At 45.6% G+C, this 18556-nt stretch overlaps 1 protein-coding gene across 1 annotated transcript in view; it reads left to right on the top strand.

Annotated features, from left to right (window-relative positions):
• znf536 (zinc finger protein 536) overlaps window positions 1–7329 on the top strand; it is a 167018-nt gene extending 159689 nt beyond the window's left edge. The window contains exon 7 of the mRNA XM_012814938.3: window positions 4614–7329. Coding sequence (XP_012670392.2) covers window positions 4614–4726 — 113 coding nt within the window. The 3' untranslated portion in view covers window positions 4727–7329. The remainder of the gene's footprint in view (window positions 1–4613) is intronic.
• The last annotated feature ends 11227 nt before the right edge of the window (window positions 7330–18556 follow it).

The following is an 18556-nucleotide window of genomic DNA, read 5'->3' on the forward strand; positions in this document are numbered from 1 at the left end:
GCACACACTCCGGGGTCACGGTACTGCCACACATGGCCACTCAGCACCGCCATTAGGATTCCCTGAACCACACAGGCACAGCAGACAGCAGCAGCAGCAGCAGCAGCAGCAGCAGCAGCAGCAGCACAGCGCTAGGTGTCTGTTAGGCACACATCACTCTTGCCGTTTGTTGGGAAACATTACATATTTTGAAAAATATTGGTGTCATAAATAAAAAAGGGGGGAGGGGGGAGGTCACAAGCATTTAGGCATTTTCATATTCGTATTTATGTGTTGCAAAAAAGGTAATAGATCAAGCACATTCCATTATTCTCTTATAAGATCATTAGCAAATATAATTAGATAGGAAAGTAAAGTCATTTGGAGATGAGAGGAGAGAAAGTGCTATCAGGCACAGAAGACAGATTGCTGCATCAGTGTTTGGGCTTAAATTGCTCAGTGGAGGTATTATCTGCGTGGAAATCTTTTTGCCCCAGAAATAGAGTTTGGGAAGACGTCAGATAGCTCGCTCAAGTATTTCTGTCATCTTCTCAAGACCACTTTATTTCTCCTATACGGGGTTTTCGGTGTGTCATGGCGGAGGGTTATGTGTTCTGGAGGATGTTGTTGTTTTCTGTGGTGAAGCATCTCGTACTTAGACACCCTAGCTGAACTTATTTCACATCTCTGCACCCCGGTGCTGATGCTAGGTTGCGGTTGCATATCTACATTCAGTGATTTTTTTTTCTCACCGGCTCAGCTCCTCATTAAAGCGGAGAATAGAGTTGTTTTATCTGAGGTTGTTCCCTTTATTTGACTTGTCTAGTTACATGTCCTCAGAAGGGAACCCAGGTTTGTTCTCCTGTTCTAGATACCAGTGGGGAATAAGAGAAGAGGGATCCCTTTTTTAAATTGTGCCACATGTACAACTTTCTCTCTTGATTTCTTCCCCTTTTGCTAACATCATGGAGGCAGACAGTCATCTGAAGAGGGGGGGGGGGGATGTGAACCCACACAACCACGAGCACAACAATCGTCTGTGTCTCAACTCGAAACGCGCCCGTTTTTCTTGTTTCGCTTTGAGGGAGGGGTGGGGGTGGTGAATGCGGATTCTTCTAGTCTTTGTGAATCACAGCAAATGGTATTCATAAACATCCTGTATTCATTAAAACCTTCTAAAAATATGATTTGGGAGCACTTCCTCACTCTCAGTCGTTCGAGTGTGTGTTTGTGCGTGTGTGTGTGTGTGTGTGTGTCTGTCTCTCTGTGTGTGTGTACTGTCTTGTATTTACATATTTATAAATACTGGGCTGTACAATGAGGCCTACCTTTGCCAAAAACAACACTTCTCCAGCCGTGCCGGATGCCTGCTGGAGAACAAAGAGCTGAGAGGCACCTTCCATGGTGGCTGCAGTCACTGAGATCACCAGATGAGTGGAAGGCAGACAGATGAAGTCACATCTATATCATAACCAAACGGCTCTGCCGCTCGCAGCAGACACTGGGGCCTCCTGCGGGGGAAAAAAGAAACAGAATAGAAAGTCTAGCGCACATCTAAAAAATGGAGCTTCCCACTGCCTTACATTCGAGATGAATTGTCAAGACATTTCTAAAAAAAACACTGTACTCTAAACTAGTGCACACTAGTTCATGCGTGCTGGTTTGTTCTCGTGCATAAGAGTCAAATGCCCTACATGTACTATTTATTTTGAAAGGTTAAAATAGAGAAAAACATACAACAACAATCTGTATCTTGAAATTCTTTCTCAACAGGAAAATAAAAAAAGATACTGATGTGCCATAGTTACAGACCTCAGAATATGATGGCGCTAGCAGAGGGGAAAATGCTTTTTGAGGAGGGAGACAGGAGGAGATGACTAATGGCCGCTTCCCTTTTCAAAGTGTATTTATCTGTAGCAAATTTGCTGCATGGATGCTAAAGGAGCCATTTTGCCTTCATATATTGTGCAAATGTCAGGTTGTAGACCCCAGACACACCAATGTATCCCTCAGCGTCTTGGCCCTAGTTAGCAGAGCCTTGTGTTAGCCCATTGTTCTGTCCGCCTCTTCATTTATCCATTCTGTTAAGCATGACACATGTATTAACATAAGATGGATCCCGGAGCTATGAGTCCTCTTACCATATGTCTTGTATTAGTTTCCAGGGCCTCTCGCAGCTTAATGCTCTCTCCATATATATGTACTACCGAGGCTGACCAGTAGAGGGGAGAAAAAACCCTCTGTGCTCTAAGTCGTTGCATCCTGAGCTTGACTACTGCACCTTGCCTGTGGGAACCGTACCAACTATGTCTTGTAGCAGCATGCTCGTTAATATCAATTCATGCGATTAATGGCGGATGAATGGAGCGCTGACCTTCCCTAGGATCTGATGCACAGACGAGTGCACCACTCATCAAGTGATTCTGTGCGTGGGCTATTTGATGGCTAAAGCATGGCAACCTCTGCGATGCGTAGGGCAAAACATGTTTAGATTGGCAGGGTGTTCTTGGAGGATGAGTGGCTGGTGGAATGCAACATATGTGCTTTCCTCTCTTGGGTTGCATACGCTATCGGTGCCGCTGGGAAATCACACAGGCCTACTTAAAAAGAAAAAAAGGGAAAAAAAACCGAGCTAGAAGTCTATAAACCTGTAAAGTTGGCCTGATCTCTCAGCCACAGTGGCAGTTGTTTGGGGAGCAGGGAAGGCGTCCTTAAATAATGGCATTCCAGGTGGCTCAGTTAATGAAGAGTGAAAATCAAATATGGGGCTTAATCTGTAACTCATTACTGAAAGTTTCTTTAACAGGAACTCACCAAAAGGAAGCTCCCTTGGGAGATTAGGCACTTTAAAAGCTTGGGGAGTCAACATATTATTATTACTAATATCACATATTATTTGCATGAATGTTTTAATTATCTCTGCAGAAATATGGCATGCATGGACAATCACCCAGCACCCCAATTATTTTTACTAAAACGTATAACTTTGTCAATAAGCATCACATTGACTACTTTCATTAGAGTATGTTGCAAAGTAAATGGAACCTGAAGAGTTGATATTGAGGAGTATGTGCCTTTGTAGAGATGGAATCTGAAGGCTTGCACCGCCATCTAGTGGACAGAGTGTATTAATGCATGTTCTGGCAGCTCTTAGAGTAAGCGTGGGGAAACAAACAAGATGCTTGAACAAGAAGAGCGAAATGGCTGCTTTTGCCATTCCGTGACATGTCAAAGTTCTATGGCATCTCAAAGGGATTAAGACAGCATGATATGACCGTCTTAAAAAGTTAACTGTATGAAATAACGTCCGTTTAAATTTGTTTGCGGGTCCGGGCAAGGGTATTTCAAGTGTGAAATAGTATCATTAATCACTGGTGTTCCGGTTGTTAGGGAAGCATTCATATCTCCAGATCTCTCAATATTAGTACCAGACGAGGCGGAAATGCTTTAATTCTTTTTCTTAATCTCCGTCAGCTTTTTCTAAACCGCATGACATCTGCGCTTTAAGTGGAGTGCTTTAAGAAACACATCTTGATTTGAGAGTGACGGTGTGATTGTGTGCCTAATGCGGAGAGAGTAGGTGTCAGCGTTATTGCTCTTTGGCTAAACTAAATGACGATGTTTTATCCCGTTATTAGTTTTCCGTTGCTCTGCGCCGTCTTTTCATTTCATTCCGATATCGTTTCTTGCGCGAGCACACTCAAATATAAGCATGTTTTAATTTCATTTTGTCACTTTCATGGAGGCACTTTAAAAGAACATGACACGGAAATGCATTCTGTAGATTTTATTGGCAAATAATTTTCCCAGAAGTTGTTGGGGGAATGAAACACCATTCGTATTATTTAGTTCAAACCGCTGAAGAACATAATTAGAAAGACTAAGCATTTTTGCCAGATTCAAACTTCAGCAATAATTGCCCAACCCAGTTCATAATCTCCCATTTTTCGTTATCTAGCAAACAAAACTTGCTTGGAAAAAGTCTGAAAAATCTCCTAATTACCATATGTCCTTTATTGTCACTGTTCCTGTCACCTTTGCCCAGCATTGTGCAATTTTATCTCTACACAGATGCGCTAGTTATTTCTTACATTCAGTTATAACTGACACTGTGTTGACATGTTTGGTTTTCTCCCTTGAAAAAAATTGTAATTTCACAGCATCCAGTAGTGGAGATTACTCTCCCATTTCCCAGCAGTGACATTCTGTACTGAACACTGATTAGTGACAATATGGCCTCATTATATTCCCCCATGACCTTGCAAAAGCCATGTTGCACTCAACAGCATGATACACATCTAACTTGTTAGCCTGCTACATTCATTGCATGCATCATCCATTTGTAGGTCAGTGATTTGTCATGGACCATCATCTGTAAAAATACAATCCAAGTTTGCAGTTTGCAATGTAATGCAGGCATAGTCATTATTCAAACAGAATTAAAGTAAACTATGTTATCATTAGCATTAAAGAGGCTAAAACAGTACACACTATCTGTCTGTGTGTGCGTGTATTTGTGTGTGGTGCCAATTCAAATGTTCAGTGTGTTATTTGAAAGAGGTAGAGAGAGAAGGATTGGTAGAGAGAGAGAAAGAAAGGGCCGTGTTAATCTCCGTTTGTTCTCTTGACCGCAGTTCATCTGTGGGCCACAGAGGAGGAAGGCCCCGGCAGCTACGGTCCGGCTCTATCCCCCGAGCTTAACCTAGCTGACTCAGAGATGCACGACGCCTCTCTAAACAGAGACTAACACCCGTCTGGAGGCACGCGCTGGGCGCCACGATGATGATGATGATGATGATGATGATGGTGGAGGAGGTGGCGATGAAGACAAACTCTTAATTAAAAGCAGACTATTTAAGAACAAAAGAAACTAACCTATAAAAGATGGATGGATGAAGCTGAAGCAGGGGCAGACGGTGCTTCTCTGCAGGCATGGCAGAGAGGATGAGACCTGCTGACTTTTAGTGGACTGGACACTTTAAAAAATAAAAAATAAAAAACAGTGGAAAAAAATACGAAAAAAAAAAACAAACAGACAAAAGACTGGCTTCACAGCGCATTTGTTCAACGTCTCTTGAATCTTTCTTGTAGCCATATGTTCTGTGCAGTCTCTGTTTTTGGCTTTGACATTGTGAAAAAGAGGAAAAAAAAACAAAAGCTTAAAAAAAAAAAAGCTAAAAAAAAAATACTACCTGCGTGTCCAATGTCTATGAGTGCAACACATTCCTTTATCCAAGATGGACGTAGAAGCAGCGCAGCGCTTTGTCACCAGATGTGGAGCGGACAGGAGAGCGGGGAGCCGGGCCCAGAGCCTCTTCCTCCCCACGACCACACAACCCTCACATTCTGCCACTATTTTTGGAAACCAGAGACATGACAATATCCACACTGCCCTTTGACACTCCTCTGTTCCGCTAGAACAGTTCTGACTGGACACGACTGTTTCCCCGAACCCTGGTCCAGCCAACACAGAGCACAGTCTCCTCTAGTGACCAAGCCCCGCTACCCTGGGAGAGCAAGCACAGTCCTACGCATCTCCCCCTAACCCCCCCCCCCACACACACACAAGGGCATCGACTACCAGGACTGAAGTAGAACGCTCTCTCTCCGACAATCTGGTGCTTTAGAGAAGGAAGGGGGGCAACGACGCGATGACACATAGGTGGAGTTGTTTTTAATGCAGGGTCGAGTAGCCATGGTGATCCGTGGCCCATGGCAACCGAAAGGAAAGGAGAGGCCTATGTGTTGGAGCCTAAAGACTGTTGAAAGAATCTTTCCTCACATTTCTTAGAGTGTGTTCTATGAGTCATACACAGATATGAAATGTGCAGAGTTTAGGTGTAAAATAAAAGTGAGTCAAAACACAGAAGTATAAAAGTCAGATTGTATTCCTTTAAGAGAAAGTACCAACGCGACAAGAATATCTAGTTTACACCAGACTCGTGTTGCGAAAATCAGCACCCGACTGACATATTTGAAAAACTAAAGAAGATAAAGAATGCTAGATGAAAAATGAAAACCACCATCTTGTTTTATCTCTCCTGTAAATGTCAAGGACGATAGTGTTGACAAAAAATAGTGTTGAAGAAACATTTGTAATATACTGCCACAGATCAATGTTGCAAAGTGTTACTGACTACTGAAATGGTTTGATGTATTTACTTATTAAAAAGCAGAAAAAAGCAGGAAACAAATATTGTCTAGCCTTAGATACAGTCATCTGTTGTTGCATCTACAAAGCTAGCTGTTTTAGATGGTAGCTATTAGAATGGATTTTTTTTTTCAAGTACTGTACTTTTTGCCTTCTACAATGTAAAGAAAAGAAGAAAAAAAGAAAAGATTGACAATCTTCTCATATTGCTGCAAGCATATGCCCATACAGTATATACATAACTCATACAAGCATACATAGAGGGGTTTCTCTTGTTTTCTCCAAAAGTATTTTGCACTGTGATAGTAATTCTAAACCCTGTCTATACAGTACAAAGTTCAAAACTAACTAAAAATGACAAGTGTGTATGTGTGTGTGTTTGTGTGTCCCTTGACATTGTGAAATGTTACATTTCTCTCCCCCACCTCTGTTCTCTTGTGAACGCTGACAAATTCTCTGTGATCAGTCCATCTCTGATCACCTCTCTTTTGATCTCTGAAAAATCTCCCTTTCAAGAAGAGTCCTCTTCCCCCTTTGAAAGCTCATGCCCCCGTGTACAGCCCCAGCCACCTGGGAAACGCATAGGCCATGAGCCATGAACTGTACAAAGCTTAGTGTTGGGTCCCCAGTCCTCTCTTGCAAATAAACCTCTCTTTTTTTTGGCATATGCATTCTTTAGCATAAGACCTACAGCCCTTCCATATCCCCCTGGTAATGAGAAAAAGAAACTTCAAAAGAACTAGTGTCATTGTATAAGTGGGTGCAGGGCATAGTAGCAGGTGCTGGGACCTGCTAGTGATTGGCCAAAACCGACCAATCAGATGCATCTACTTCCCTGGTCATGTGGCTCGACCTGGCTGTGTCCCCTCATCCTACAAGCTCTCTCTCTTTCTCTCTCTCTCTCTCTCTCTCTTTCTCTGTCTCTCCCCCTCTCTCTCTCTCTGTCTCGCTCTCTCGCTCTCTCTCTCTCTCTCTCTCTCTCTCTCTCTCTCTCTCTGTAGAGTGCAGTACCTGGGAAAATAAGTTGAAGGTGTCTGCCTGGGTCTTACTAATCCAGTGTTTGAGCATTCCAGTCCCCCCCTCACCCAGAGCTGTCTTGTGAGCTGTAAACTTTTCCGTTTGCTGTACCCTCATGGCAGATGCTTTGTTTTGTAACTACTGAACTGTACTTATAATAAAAATAATATGTATTCAAACTATGAAGGAGTAGCGTGGAAAAATGAGTGGTCTTTGTCTACTGTTGATAAGAGATAAGTGAGAAGAAGCGAGAAGTGCCAAAAGGCAAACAAAAGAGGATTACTATTTACCTCATGGGAATCAGCACAGTTTGAAATGCAAGAAGTTCATACACTCTCGCTTTTTCTTGATCTTTTTTTGCAAAACCCCCTACACACTCTTGTGTGCGCACACACACAAAAGCAATTGCAAATACACACAAAACACACAAAGGTCATCACACAAATATTGCACACACACACACACACACACACACACACACACACACACACACAGGAGCAGTGGTAAAAACATACATGCCTACACACACAAACACCTTCCCCAAATACCTCTCACTAGCACTATGTGTCCAGAGGAGCCAGCGTTTAGCCGTGAGCACATCCCTGGCCTGTTGTTGGGCCGGCCAGCGCTGGTTACATAGTGTTGAACGACGAGCAATATAAATGATGAATCTCTGGCTCTTCTCTCAGAGTTCACTGTTAAGTGCTGTACAAGGAAGTGTCTGGAGGGGATACAGAGCTGTCTCTGTGTAGCACAGAGCCGGCCTGGGCCATGACAGCTCATATTACGAGTTATGGTGTTGCTAACAGTAGCTCTTTGCCCTTGGGCTAATGTATTGTTAACTCCAAAACCTGTGAAAGCCAGACAGTCTGGTGTTATTTCAAGGTGGGCAAATACTTGTCTCATCCTACTCTCCTTTCTTCGTTCTTTTCTCATTTTTTGTGTGTGTTAGTGAAATAGTGGCTGAACTTGTACCCTTGCCTGCGGTGTACTGTAAGTGTATATCACTGAGGCGGGCTGTCAGGTTTGTGTTTTTGTGTGAATATACTGCGAAAATAAATCTGCATAAGAAGTTACATATGAGCTACACACATGTCACAATGTTTTGGGGGTGTGTGTGTGTGTGTGTGTGTGTGTGTGTGTGTGTGTGTGTGTGTGTGTGTATGTGTGTGTGTGTGTGAGGGAGAGAACGTAATGGGTTTTGAGCACCACTGAATTTGCTACAAAGGGCCAAGAAGGGCCTCGGCCTGTGTGCCTCAGCTCTCTTTGTGTTCTGAGCTTTGAGCGCCTGACACGAGAGATCAAATGAGAATGATGTTTGTCTGACATCATTTTCACAGGACACACAGCCCAAGGGCACTCATCCCTCCCTCTCCCCCTCTCTCTCTCCCTCTCTCTCCCTCACTCTTCTCTTTTAGAAGGCGAGTGCCAGCAGTGGCAGGAGAGGGATGATATCTAGAGGCTTCTAGAACAATAAGCCTGCGTTCTCTTTACAGTCCAGAGCCACCAAGCACTACCTCACCAAGTATTCCCAGCTCAGCCCCTCCTAAGGCTTCACTGGTGGAAGTGTTCCATTTAAATAAAATATATATATATATATATATTCTTTCACAAGCTCTTGTGGCCACGGCGGCCAGAAACCTGATCCCTGCTCACCCTGATGGGATCCATATTTGTGTTAACCTAGCGTCAGGACCCCAACAACGGGAGGCGTCCGAGGTCAGTGCCTGACTAATTTTTAAGCGGATCTACTACACCAGACCAGATGTAGGGGCCGCATGAGATGTGGGGGCCTGTTCCCAATAAAATCCACTTCCTGAAAAAGTAACTTTCACTCCCCCTCCTCTCCCATGCAGACCCCCCCCCCCCCCTGCACCCCCTGATGTACTGCAGCTCAGGGAGACACAGGATATCTGCAGAATGACTGCACTGGGACAGATGAGCAAGTTCAAGTCTGAAAGGACACTAAATACTACATAGTATCTTTTGAGGTGAGGTGCAGGGCTTAGCTTGGTAACTGGTTGTAACTGTGCGGTCGTCTGTGATTGTATACGTGTGTGTATGCACCAGTGTGGGCGTTGTGTGTTTTGTATGCTCCTCCATTTAACTGAAAACATTAGCTTATATTACATGCGCCCAGATCATCTGAGAATCATGGCTCAGTGTTCATCCTGTCCTCTGTCCATTTATCTCTCTGTCTCTCTCTCTCTCTCTCTCTCTCTCTCTCACTCCCTCTCTATGTCTATCTTTCATTTGTCTTTCCCCTTGTCTTTGTCCCTTTGCTGCTGCTCTTCCACCAGACCCATTGCTTGTCTTCCCCTCCCGGCGCCATATTGTGTGGCGGAGAGAGAGGGCTGCCTGCGATTGATGTGTTTAAAATGACGGTGCGGCACGGATCCAGTGTGCCAGCGCTTGTAAGCGGGCAGATGGTGACCTCCGCTTGAACCTGTCCTCACTCTCATTTGTTCAGCTGGCTTTCATTTCGCCTCCATGTTGAGGGGCAGCCTCCCAGCGCCACAACCGCACTACCTCCCAGTGGCCAGCAGAGGGTGCTAGAGACCAGTGTTTGGAGCGGCATCCTCCTCCTGAGTGCTAAGGGTTTCCTCTTCCTCGCTCAGCCTCTCTGACTGTCTCCCCTGCTGTGGCTTTGAAGCCAAGCGCATTGTTCTGCAGAGCTAATGTCAGGGCTGCTGCTAAGACGGCTGTCTAAACTTGCAGGTAGAATGTAAATGGTCTCCCGACCCGGGATTTGCCTGGGTGTGTTTGGCGGTGGGATGCAGATGAGATTGAATATATGGAGGCTGGTAAATTCGCTGCACAAGACTTTTATTTTACCTCTGAAAACCTCCAAGATTGTATTAACTTGCCAAAATGTGGATGCTGATTATTTGATTTCAGCAGCCTTTCAGTATAGCCCTTGATCTTTCCTTCGGTAACAACACATTTTAGTGCAGTGAATTACCTCTGGCAAAAACTAGGGTATTTTGGTGTGTCTGAGTGTCTGAGTGTCTGAATACTGCTGGTCTGTGAAAAGTGTGACTATATTTGGGGGATATTTCTGTGACTGGTCTGAGGAAGAGATGGAGATTTGCTGCCATTTCCCTCTCTGTTTAGAATCTTCCTTCAGTCTCATGTCATCTATCACTATTTTACTGCCTTCGCTTGCCTTCGACCCCTCATACACTGTCACACACACACACACACACACACACACACACACACACAGCAGTCGTCTGTCAACACTCCGCAATAGTGATCGGTGCACAACCAGGCACCATACACTCACAAGGTAGTGATGTGCATTATCAACTCTCCGTAACTCCCTCCCTCCCTCTCTCTCCCTCCCTCCTTCACCATCTCATAGCTCTCCTGGCCTCCAGTTTCCTGGTAAATGTGTGTATATATGTGAGTGAGTGTGTGTGTGTGTGTGTGTGTGTGTGTGTGTGTGGGTGTGTGTGAGAGAGAAAGTGTGTGTGTTGGTCTCCGGCTCGGGCTTATGAATCGATGATCATGTGGTGTAAGGGAGATAGATGGCTCTTAGCTCCATCTTGTCTCCTCTAATTGTAAAATATTAGTTACATTAGACCCTGGCCAGTGATTAATGGAACTTATTTGGAGGTGGGCCTCTCCTGGTCCTCCCCCCACCAAAGTCCTCTTCACTGACTTTTGAGAATTGAGTGATTTCACTTAAAGCAGACAAATAGGGCTCTCTGGGAGCACAGGGGGAAGAGAGAGGAAGAGAGAGGAAGAGAGAGGAAGAGCGCACAAAGTCAACACAGAAAGCAGGAGAGGGGATGGAACGAGAGAGGAAAGAGGAAGAGTGAAAATAGGAGGTGGAGAACCCTGTAGTGCACTAGAGCAAATGGAGTAGTGTGTAACCCCTTAGAAAACTCTGAGTTTAGCTTACGGGAAATGAGAATGTGAAGGACAAAATAGTCCTAGACATTGTCCATTGCAGCACAAACGCAATGGTGTCATATACCCACACACGCAAATACACACACACAGGCACACACACACACACTCGTATACTTTAGGACGCAGGGACAGGAACCGCAAGTGCATTTAGTCTTGATCATATTTATAACTGGATCAGAAGAAAAGCACACTTATTTGTGTAGATATGGAGTTCTTTCCAATAAGAGGCGTCTGCGGCCCTTTGCCTGGAAACGCAGGTGACTGTTATTGATACCATCTGAGCACTTACCATACTGGAAGCATGTTTGTGACGGCCCTTCCCTGCTCTGCCCTTGTAATGTCTACCATCAGAGAGCAATAGATCATGTTATGGCAACATGAGCTGGCTACAGCAGCCCTTCTCCAGAAGAAACTTTTCCCCTCTCTCTCTTTCCCCCTCTCTCTCTCTCTCTCTCTTTCTCTTTCCCTCTCTCTCTCTCCCTCCCTCTCTCTCTCTCTCTCTTTCTCTCTCTCTCTCTGCCTCTCTCTCCCTTCGTATCAACCGTGGGACATTTGATGTTTCTATTTAGCCAGCCTTTGTTTTATATTTTTTCTTTCCTTTTCTTAATTGGAACGGAGGCCTTGAAGGGGCACCTGGTGTGTTGCAGGGCGGCCTGACACTGCCCTGGGTGCCCAGAACACAGACTCCCCGCTGCAGTCCACTCCCACAAGCAGCCTTATCCACATCTGCCCACAGAGCTTACTTCATCTGGCCACAGGGCACAGACTACTTCTGGCTCCGCGCTGGTTAGATATAAATATATGTGAGTGTCATAAAAATGTACCAAGAAGAGCAAAGTTCTATTTTGGACAGTCTCCCCCCTCCACACACACACACACACACACACACACACACACACACACACACACACACACTCACACACACATCTCTCTGGCTGCTCTCACAGACTCTTTCACACACATGCACATACACTCAGGCATCCATTATGTGTCCACAGTGACAGGTCAGCAGTCGAATGTGCACTTTTGAGCTCTTCAGGGACACAGAGAGAAGAAAGCAGGACTGGAGAGGAGTGCTCATGAGCTCTCCCTGGGCCATCTCTCTCTCTTTCTCTCTCTCTTTCTCTCTCTCTCTCTCTCTCTCACACACACACACACACACACACATACACACACACACACACACACGTACGTACGTACACACACACGCACACACACATATTAACGTGTACACACACACACATACTTACGTATACACACACACACACACACACACACACACACACACACACACACACACACACACGTCTCCTGTCGAGACCAGCTGACGCATAGTTCTTATCACATGATGAATATACTTGCCTGGACCCATGAGCCCCAGCGTCTCCTGGACAATCACAGAGGCCGGTGGAGTTCCCCTCTGGCCAGTCCGTAGAGATGCCACTGACCACTCACCACTTCCTGTTCCAGAGGCAGAGATGTGCTGACGGCTGCCCAACCCAACACAGCTCAACTTCATCACTTCATCAGTGTACACAGACACAAAGAGAGAGAGAGAGAGAAAGAGAGAGAGAGAGAGAGAGAGAGAGAGAGGGAGAGAGGGAGAGAGGGAGAGCATTATCAATGTGTCAGCCAACAAGTAACAACATTTTTTGTTTTCCGAAATGTAAACAAATTTTGTAGAAGTTATTACAAGTTTGTTACAAATATTTTAGATTAAAAACATGCTTGTGTCTAAGTCTTGGAGCGGCAACAAAATAAAGCTTTTTCCTCCAGTGTGAGAAAAGCTCTTTTCGTCACCTCTCACCGCTAGGAGGTAAAGAAAAAAGAGATAGAAAGGAAGTGGAGAGGGAAGCAAAAGAGGAGAGACTATTTTCAGCACTTATTAACAGGTCCTTCTGGTGCAGCAATTAATAATCTAGTTCAGTATTTAACATGGGACCTGTTCCCCTGTGAGGCTTTTGGAGATTTCTTTGATACAACACCCCCACACACTCGTCCTCCTCCTCCTCTTCTCTCAGACGTATTCCTCTGTGTTATTTGTGTGTTGGTTTTCCCGGCTAAGGCAGAGAAGTAGACCACCCCGCCAATTCCCCAAACTGCAGCCCACTGAAGGAGCACAGAGTGGGAACCCTCTTAATAAAGAAATACAAATAAAATAAGATACAAATAAATCCCACCGGCGCCAGAGATGCGCGGCCAAGCTTTCTCATAAACCAACATGGCAGCGTGCGCGTGATGTAGTTTCTCAGAGTTAATCTTTAAAAATCCACCTTGTTTCAACACGAATATCTTACAGCAAATCCTCTCTTTTCTCTGACATCAAAACAGTAGTTTGTGTTTGTATCTCTTTAGGTACATGAGAATGAATGTGTGTGTGTGTGTGTTTGAGTCTGGGTGCTTTTCGGGTAAGTGTACTGTGTGTGTGTGTGTGTGTGTGTGTGTGTGTGTGTGTGTGTGTGTGTGTGTGTGTGTATATGTGTGTGTGTGTGTGTGTGTGTGTGTGTGTGTGTGTGTGTGTGTGTGTGTGTGTATGTGTGTGTGTGTGTGTCGGTGTGTGTGTGTATGTATGTGTGTGTGTGTGTGTGAGTGTGTGTGTTTGTGTGTCGGTGTGTGTGTGTGTGTGTGAGTGTGTGTATATGTGTGTGTGTGTGTGTGTGTGTGTGTGTGTGTGTGTGTGTGTGTGTGTGTGTGTGTAGCAGGTGGGGTGAGCTAGAAAGAGAGCGAGTGTTGTGCTCTGACGTGGAGCCAGGACTCGGGTGTTTGGAAGCACTCTTTGCTGAGTAATCTCCATGCCTTTACAGCACGCAGGTTATTATTGGCCGACAGATGGTGCATCACATTTTACTGCTCACACCTTCTGTGTCTCTCTCTCTCTCTCCCCAGACGCAACTCTCTGTTTCCCTCACTTCTTGCACAGATGAGGGCTGTCTACTGGCACTGCCAGAAGTACTTCGCATTTTTTTCTATCTAACACACACACACACACACACACACAGAAACACACACAAATCTCCTCGCAGATCTCTACACACAAGCGTAACACTACATATAAGCCCTCACTACATATGCATCCAAACAGAGAGTGAGGTGGGTGAGATGTATTTTGAAAATAGAGTGGAAAAGAAATACAGGCACACTGCTTCTTCTTTCGCAGAGCATGATGGAGTCACTCAGAATGCTTTCAACACATGGGCAGCCGACAGAGCTTAGAGGTTATTTACAGGTGCTACCGCTTCTGAATACGAGCACAGGCATTTCCTACGACTTCTCTCCCATAGCCCATTTTGTCTCAGAAACACCCTTCATCTCCCTCTGACTAATACATTTCACTGCTTGTTCAAAAAATGCTGTGGTCACCCTCAAGTTGGGAAGCCTAAATATAGCCGAACAGGAAACAGTTTCAGACTGAATGGTTTTGTGCTTAATGTAAGTAATACTATCCTGTATTCCGTCACAGATTCGACCAATGAGAGAGGGTTTTAGTTTGAGCTTGTGATGGTATTGGTCAGAAAAGCCCAGATCTTGTGATGTGATTGGTTTGTGTCGTTTATTGCAGCCCATAGCATGTTGTCCTCCCTATCTGTGACACTTAGGCTGGGTTTACTTATCAAAGCCGTTAAATGGGAGAAGATGGAAATGATGCAGGCCGACTAGCAAATCTTTGACTCTCTCTCTCTCTCTCTCTCTCTCTCTCTCTCTCTCTCCCTCCCTCCCTCCCTCTCTCTCTCTCCCTCTTTCTCTCTTTCTCTCTCTCTCTCTCTCTCCCTCTCCCTCTTTCTCTCTCTCTCTCTCTCTCTCGTAGTCATTCCATGGGTAGAATTACTGTTTGTGAGCATCTGAAAGTCATTAGAGGTTCTGCAGTCTTTCAGGTGCCAGCTCTGTCTCTCCCCATACACAAACACAAACACAAATACACGCAAACAAACACACAGACACACACACACCCACACACTTCAACAAACAGCTGAATGCCAACAAGCACACATCTCATTCTCTCTCTCTCTCTCTCTCTTACACACACACACACACACACACACACACACACACACACACACACACACACACACACACACACACACACACAGACACACACACACACACACACACACAGTAAAAGTGCTGAAGCCCAGCAGGTTCTTTCTGCTGTGCGGAGCTTGGGATTTGTCATGTGCTGATGAGCTGTTATAATAATATATGAGCAAATCACAAGCATTCTGCAAATTAATCATTTTCCTCCTCCCTCTCTCTCTCTCTCTCTGTCTGTTTCTCTCTCTCTCTCTGCCTCTATCTCTCTCTCTCTCTCTCACACACACACACAGACACACACACACACACACACACACACACAGTGTTAGTGTCTCTGTCTCTCTCTGTCTGTTTCTCTCTCTCTCTCTCTGCCTCTATCTCTCTCTCAAACACACACACACAGACACACAGACACACACACAGACACACACACACAGACACAGACACAGACACACACACACACACACACACACACACAGACACACACACACACACAGAGACACACACACACACACACACACACACACACACACAGACACTCCTTTGTTGCTGGGCTTCGGGGAGAGTGGCTTTTTGTGGGCAGACGTAGGTGAGGAGCATTCTCTCACAGATGGTAGCTCTGGCATGAGGTGGAATTTATATAAGAGTGGGTTTGATTACATGCCAAAGCACCACCATGTGTAACTGTGTGTGTGTGTGCGTGTGTGTGTTTGTGTGTGTGTGTGTGTGTTTGTGTGTGTGTTTGTGTGCGTGCGTCTTCTATTCTGTCTGTTTGCATACAGTGAACTTTATGCTTACGTGTGTGTGTGTGTGCGGGTTTGGTTGTTTGTGTACAGACTCATTACACAGTCTGGTTGTATGCTTATTTTAGCATTGCCATTGCCACTGTGGCTCTGTGTGTGTGTTTGCAGCAGTGTTTATTCTTTTTGGGCATGAACATGTGTGCATGAACACTCATCTTCCCTGACTGTGTGTTTGTTTGCGGTGTGTGTGTTCCTGGGAGTGTGTGCATGTGTGTGTGTGATATAGGGCAAAACCACCAGAGGGAGATAGCAGAAGCATGGCTCCACTCCATCGTTGCAGTCTATTCATTCTGTTGAGAGAGTGATAATAGTGTTGATGGAGGTCTCTCTCTCTCTCTCTCTCTCTCTCTCTCTCTCTCTCTCTCTCTCTCTCTCTCTCTCCATGCCATAGCCCCTAACGAGCACATCTCTTTTAGGGTGAGAAGCTGCACAGCTGCACATGGTGCCAGTCAGGAGCCATTTGTAGAGGGGGTGGTGGAGGTGGTGTCGGGGGGGCTAACTCCCCTCCTTTATTCTCACTTGCTCTCCTCTTTCATAGTCCTGGAGGAGGGAGACAGTGAAGGAGTTTGGGCGGTTTGTGTGTGTGTGTGTGTGTGTGTGTGTGTGTGTGTGTGTGTGTGTGTGTGTGTGTGTGGCTGGTAGAGGAAGTGATGTCATTCCCCCTCCTCTTCCTCTCTCTCTCTCTCTCTCTGTCTCTCTTTCTCTCCTGAAGCGTCTGATCTCTACGCTGAGGGCCTTTGGGGGTTAATTAGGACTCTCAGATAATGCCACACTAATGAAAATGAGACTAGTGCTCTCCCTCTTTTAGGCTAAAAAGCTTTGGTTGGGTTTGAACGGTCCCTGGATATGTGTATGAGAGGGAAGGAAGGAGAGAAAGAGAGAGAGAGGGAGGGAGAGAGAGAGAGAGAGAGAAAGAGAGAGAGAAAGCTGGAGAGGGGGCAGGGAGGAAAGGGAATTGTGGGATACAATTCTCCATCCTGGTTCATGTCACTTGGCACCTCGGCACACACAATAGCCAAGTGGAGTGTGACTCAGTCACAGTAGTGAGAGAGAGGAGCTCACCTCTACCATTAGCACTAGCTGTGTGCCTGCTGACCCTCTCACAGAAACACTCACACAATCATTCACGAAGACTCACTCAACAACCCCCACACACATACAGAGAGAACACACACACACACACACACACACACACTCACTCACTCAACAACCCCCACACGGACACACACATTTCCATGGATACCAAACTTCCCTGAATCTGTGCATGTCGGGCAAAAAAGAATAAAGCAGGGTAACATGAGTAGGTGTGTGTTCTCTCTGTCTGTGTGTGTGTGTGTGTGTGTGTGTGTGTGTGTGCGTTCTCTTTGTGTGTGTGTGTGTGTGTGTGTGAGTGTGTTTTCTCTGTATGTGTGTGTGTGTGTTTGTTCTCTCTGTATGTGTGTGTGTGTGTGTGTGTGTTTGTGTTCTCTACTGTATGTGTGTGTGTGTGTGTGTGTGTGTTCTGTGCGTGTGTGTGTGTGTGTGCGTGTGTGTGTGTGTTCTCTCTCTGTGCGCGTGTGTATGTATGTGTGTGTGTCTGTGTGTGTGTTCTATGTGTGTGTGTGTGTGTGTGTGTGTGTGTGTGTGTGTGTGTGTGTGTGTGTGTGTGTGTGTGTGTGTACATGTAGATGCTGACAAGAGTGAGTGATTGAATAGCTGGAGAGCATGACTGGCACTGCGCATGAGGGCTATGCAGGCGAGTGTGTTTCAGCTTGGTGCGAGGGCACTGGCGTCATCAGACACCCAGGGACTCCACAGAGCACACATTAATTACAGCAGCCCCACGCCCTGGACACCACAGGGAACCGTACACCTGAAGCCAGCCGCTACTGGACATCACAACACCACCACCAACCCATAACAACTGCAGCCAGCACTCCATACCGGCCTCCTCAAAATGAAGTTTCATGCTCTGAAGCATCATGCTATACAGAGCTATGCACAGCAGAGGATGCTATCATAAAGCATTTTCCAAAACAAATTCTTAGCCATTGTAAAGTGCCTGAGAACACTGAAGAAGCAATATGTGCAAAACTTACTTTTCCAACACACACACACACACACACACACACATACCCACACACACACACACACAATCCCTTAGTTTTCCGTCTTACTGGCCCTAGCCCGCTGACGATCCCTATAGTAGGTATTGCTATTTATTCCAACAGGATTACAGACACACTCGCTACCTTAGACGGACCATGTTGCAACAATACCAGTGAGCTCCATCTGTTCATTCTTTAAGCGCTGCTACTTCGGGAACGAGGGAGCGGGAAAGGGAGAGAAAAAAGAGGAAGTGAAAGCTGACTTGTTGGGGGGCGACACTCGTTCTCTCTAAGTGTAAAATGGGATGAGAAAAATTCTGCCTCTCGGACTTAACGTAATGTAAGGGAGTGTGAAATTAAACCGCGCATGAATAAGAGGGGGGGGGCCTCCATTGTGTTGTTGCCGGCTCGCTTATCGAAAAATTCAGACAAGTGGAACATCTAAAGCTCCAAAACTTGTAGCAATCCCCTTTGTGTAGCGGCCTGAGCAGACATTGTAGTCTTTGAAAGCCGCTGAGACTCCAAAGCCAAACATAAAGTGCTTATAAATCCCATCTCTCGCGCCCGCATTC

The sequence above is a fragment of the Clupea harengus genome, chromosome 6 (genome assembly GCF_900700415.2).
Source record: "Clupea harengus chromosome 6, Ch_v2.0.2, whole genome shotgun sequence".
In the NCBI taxonomy this organism is placed as follows: Eukaryota; Metazoa; Chordata; class Actinopteri; order Clupeiformes; family Clupeidae; genus Clupea; species Clupea harengus.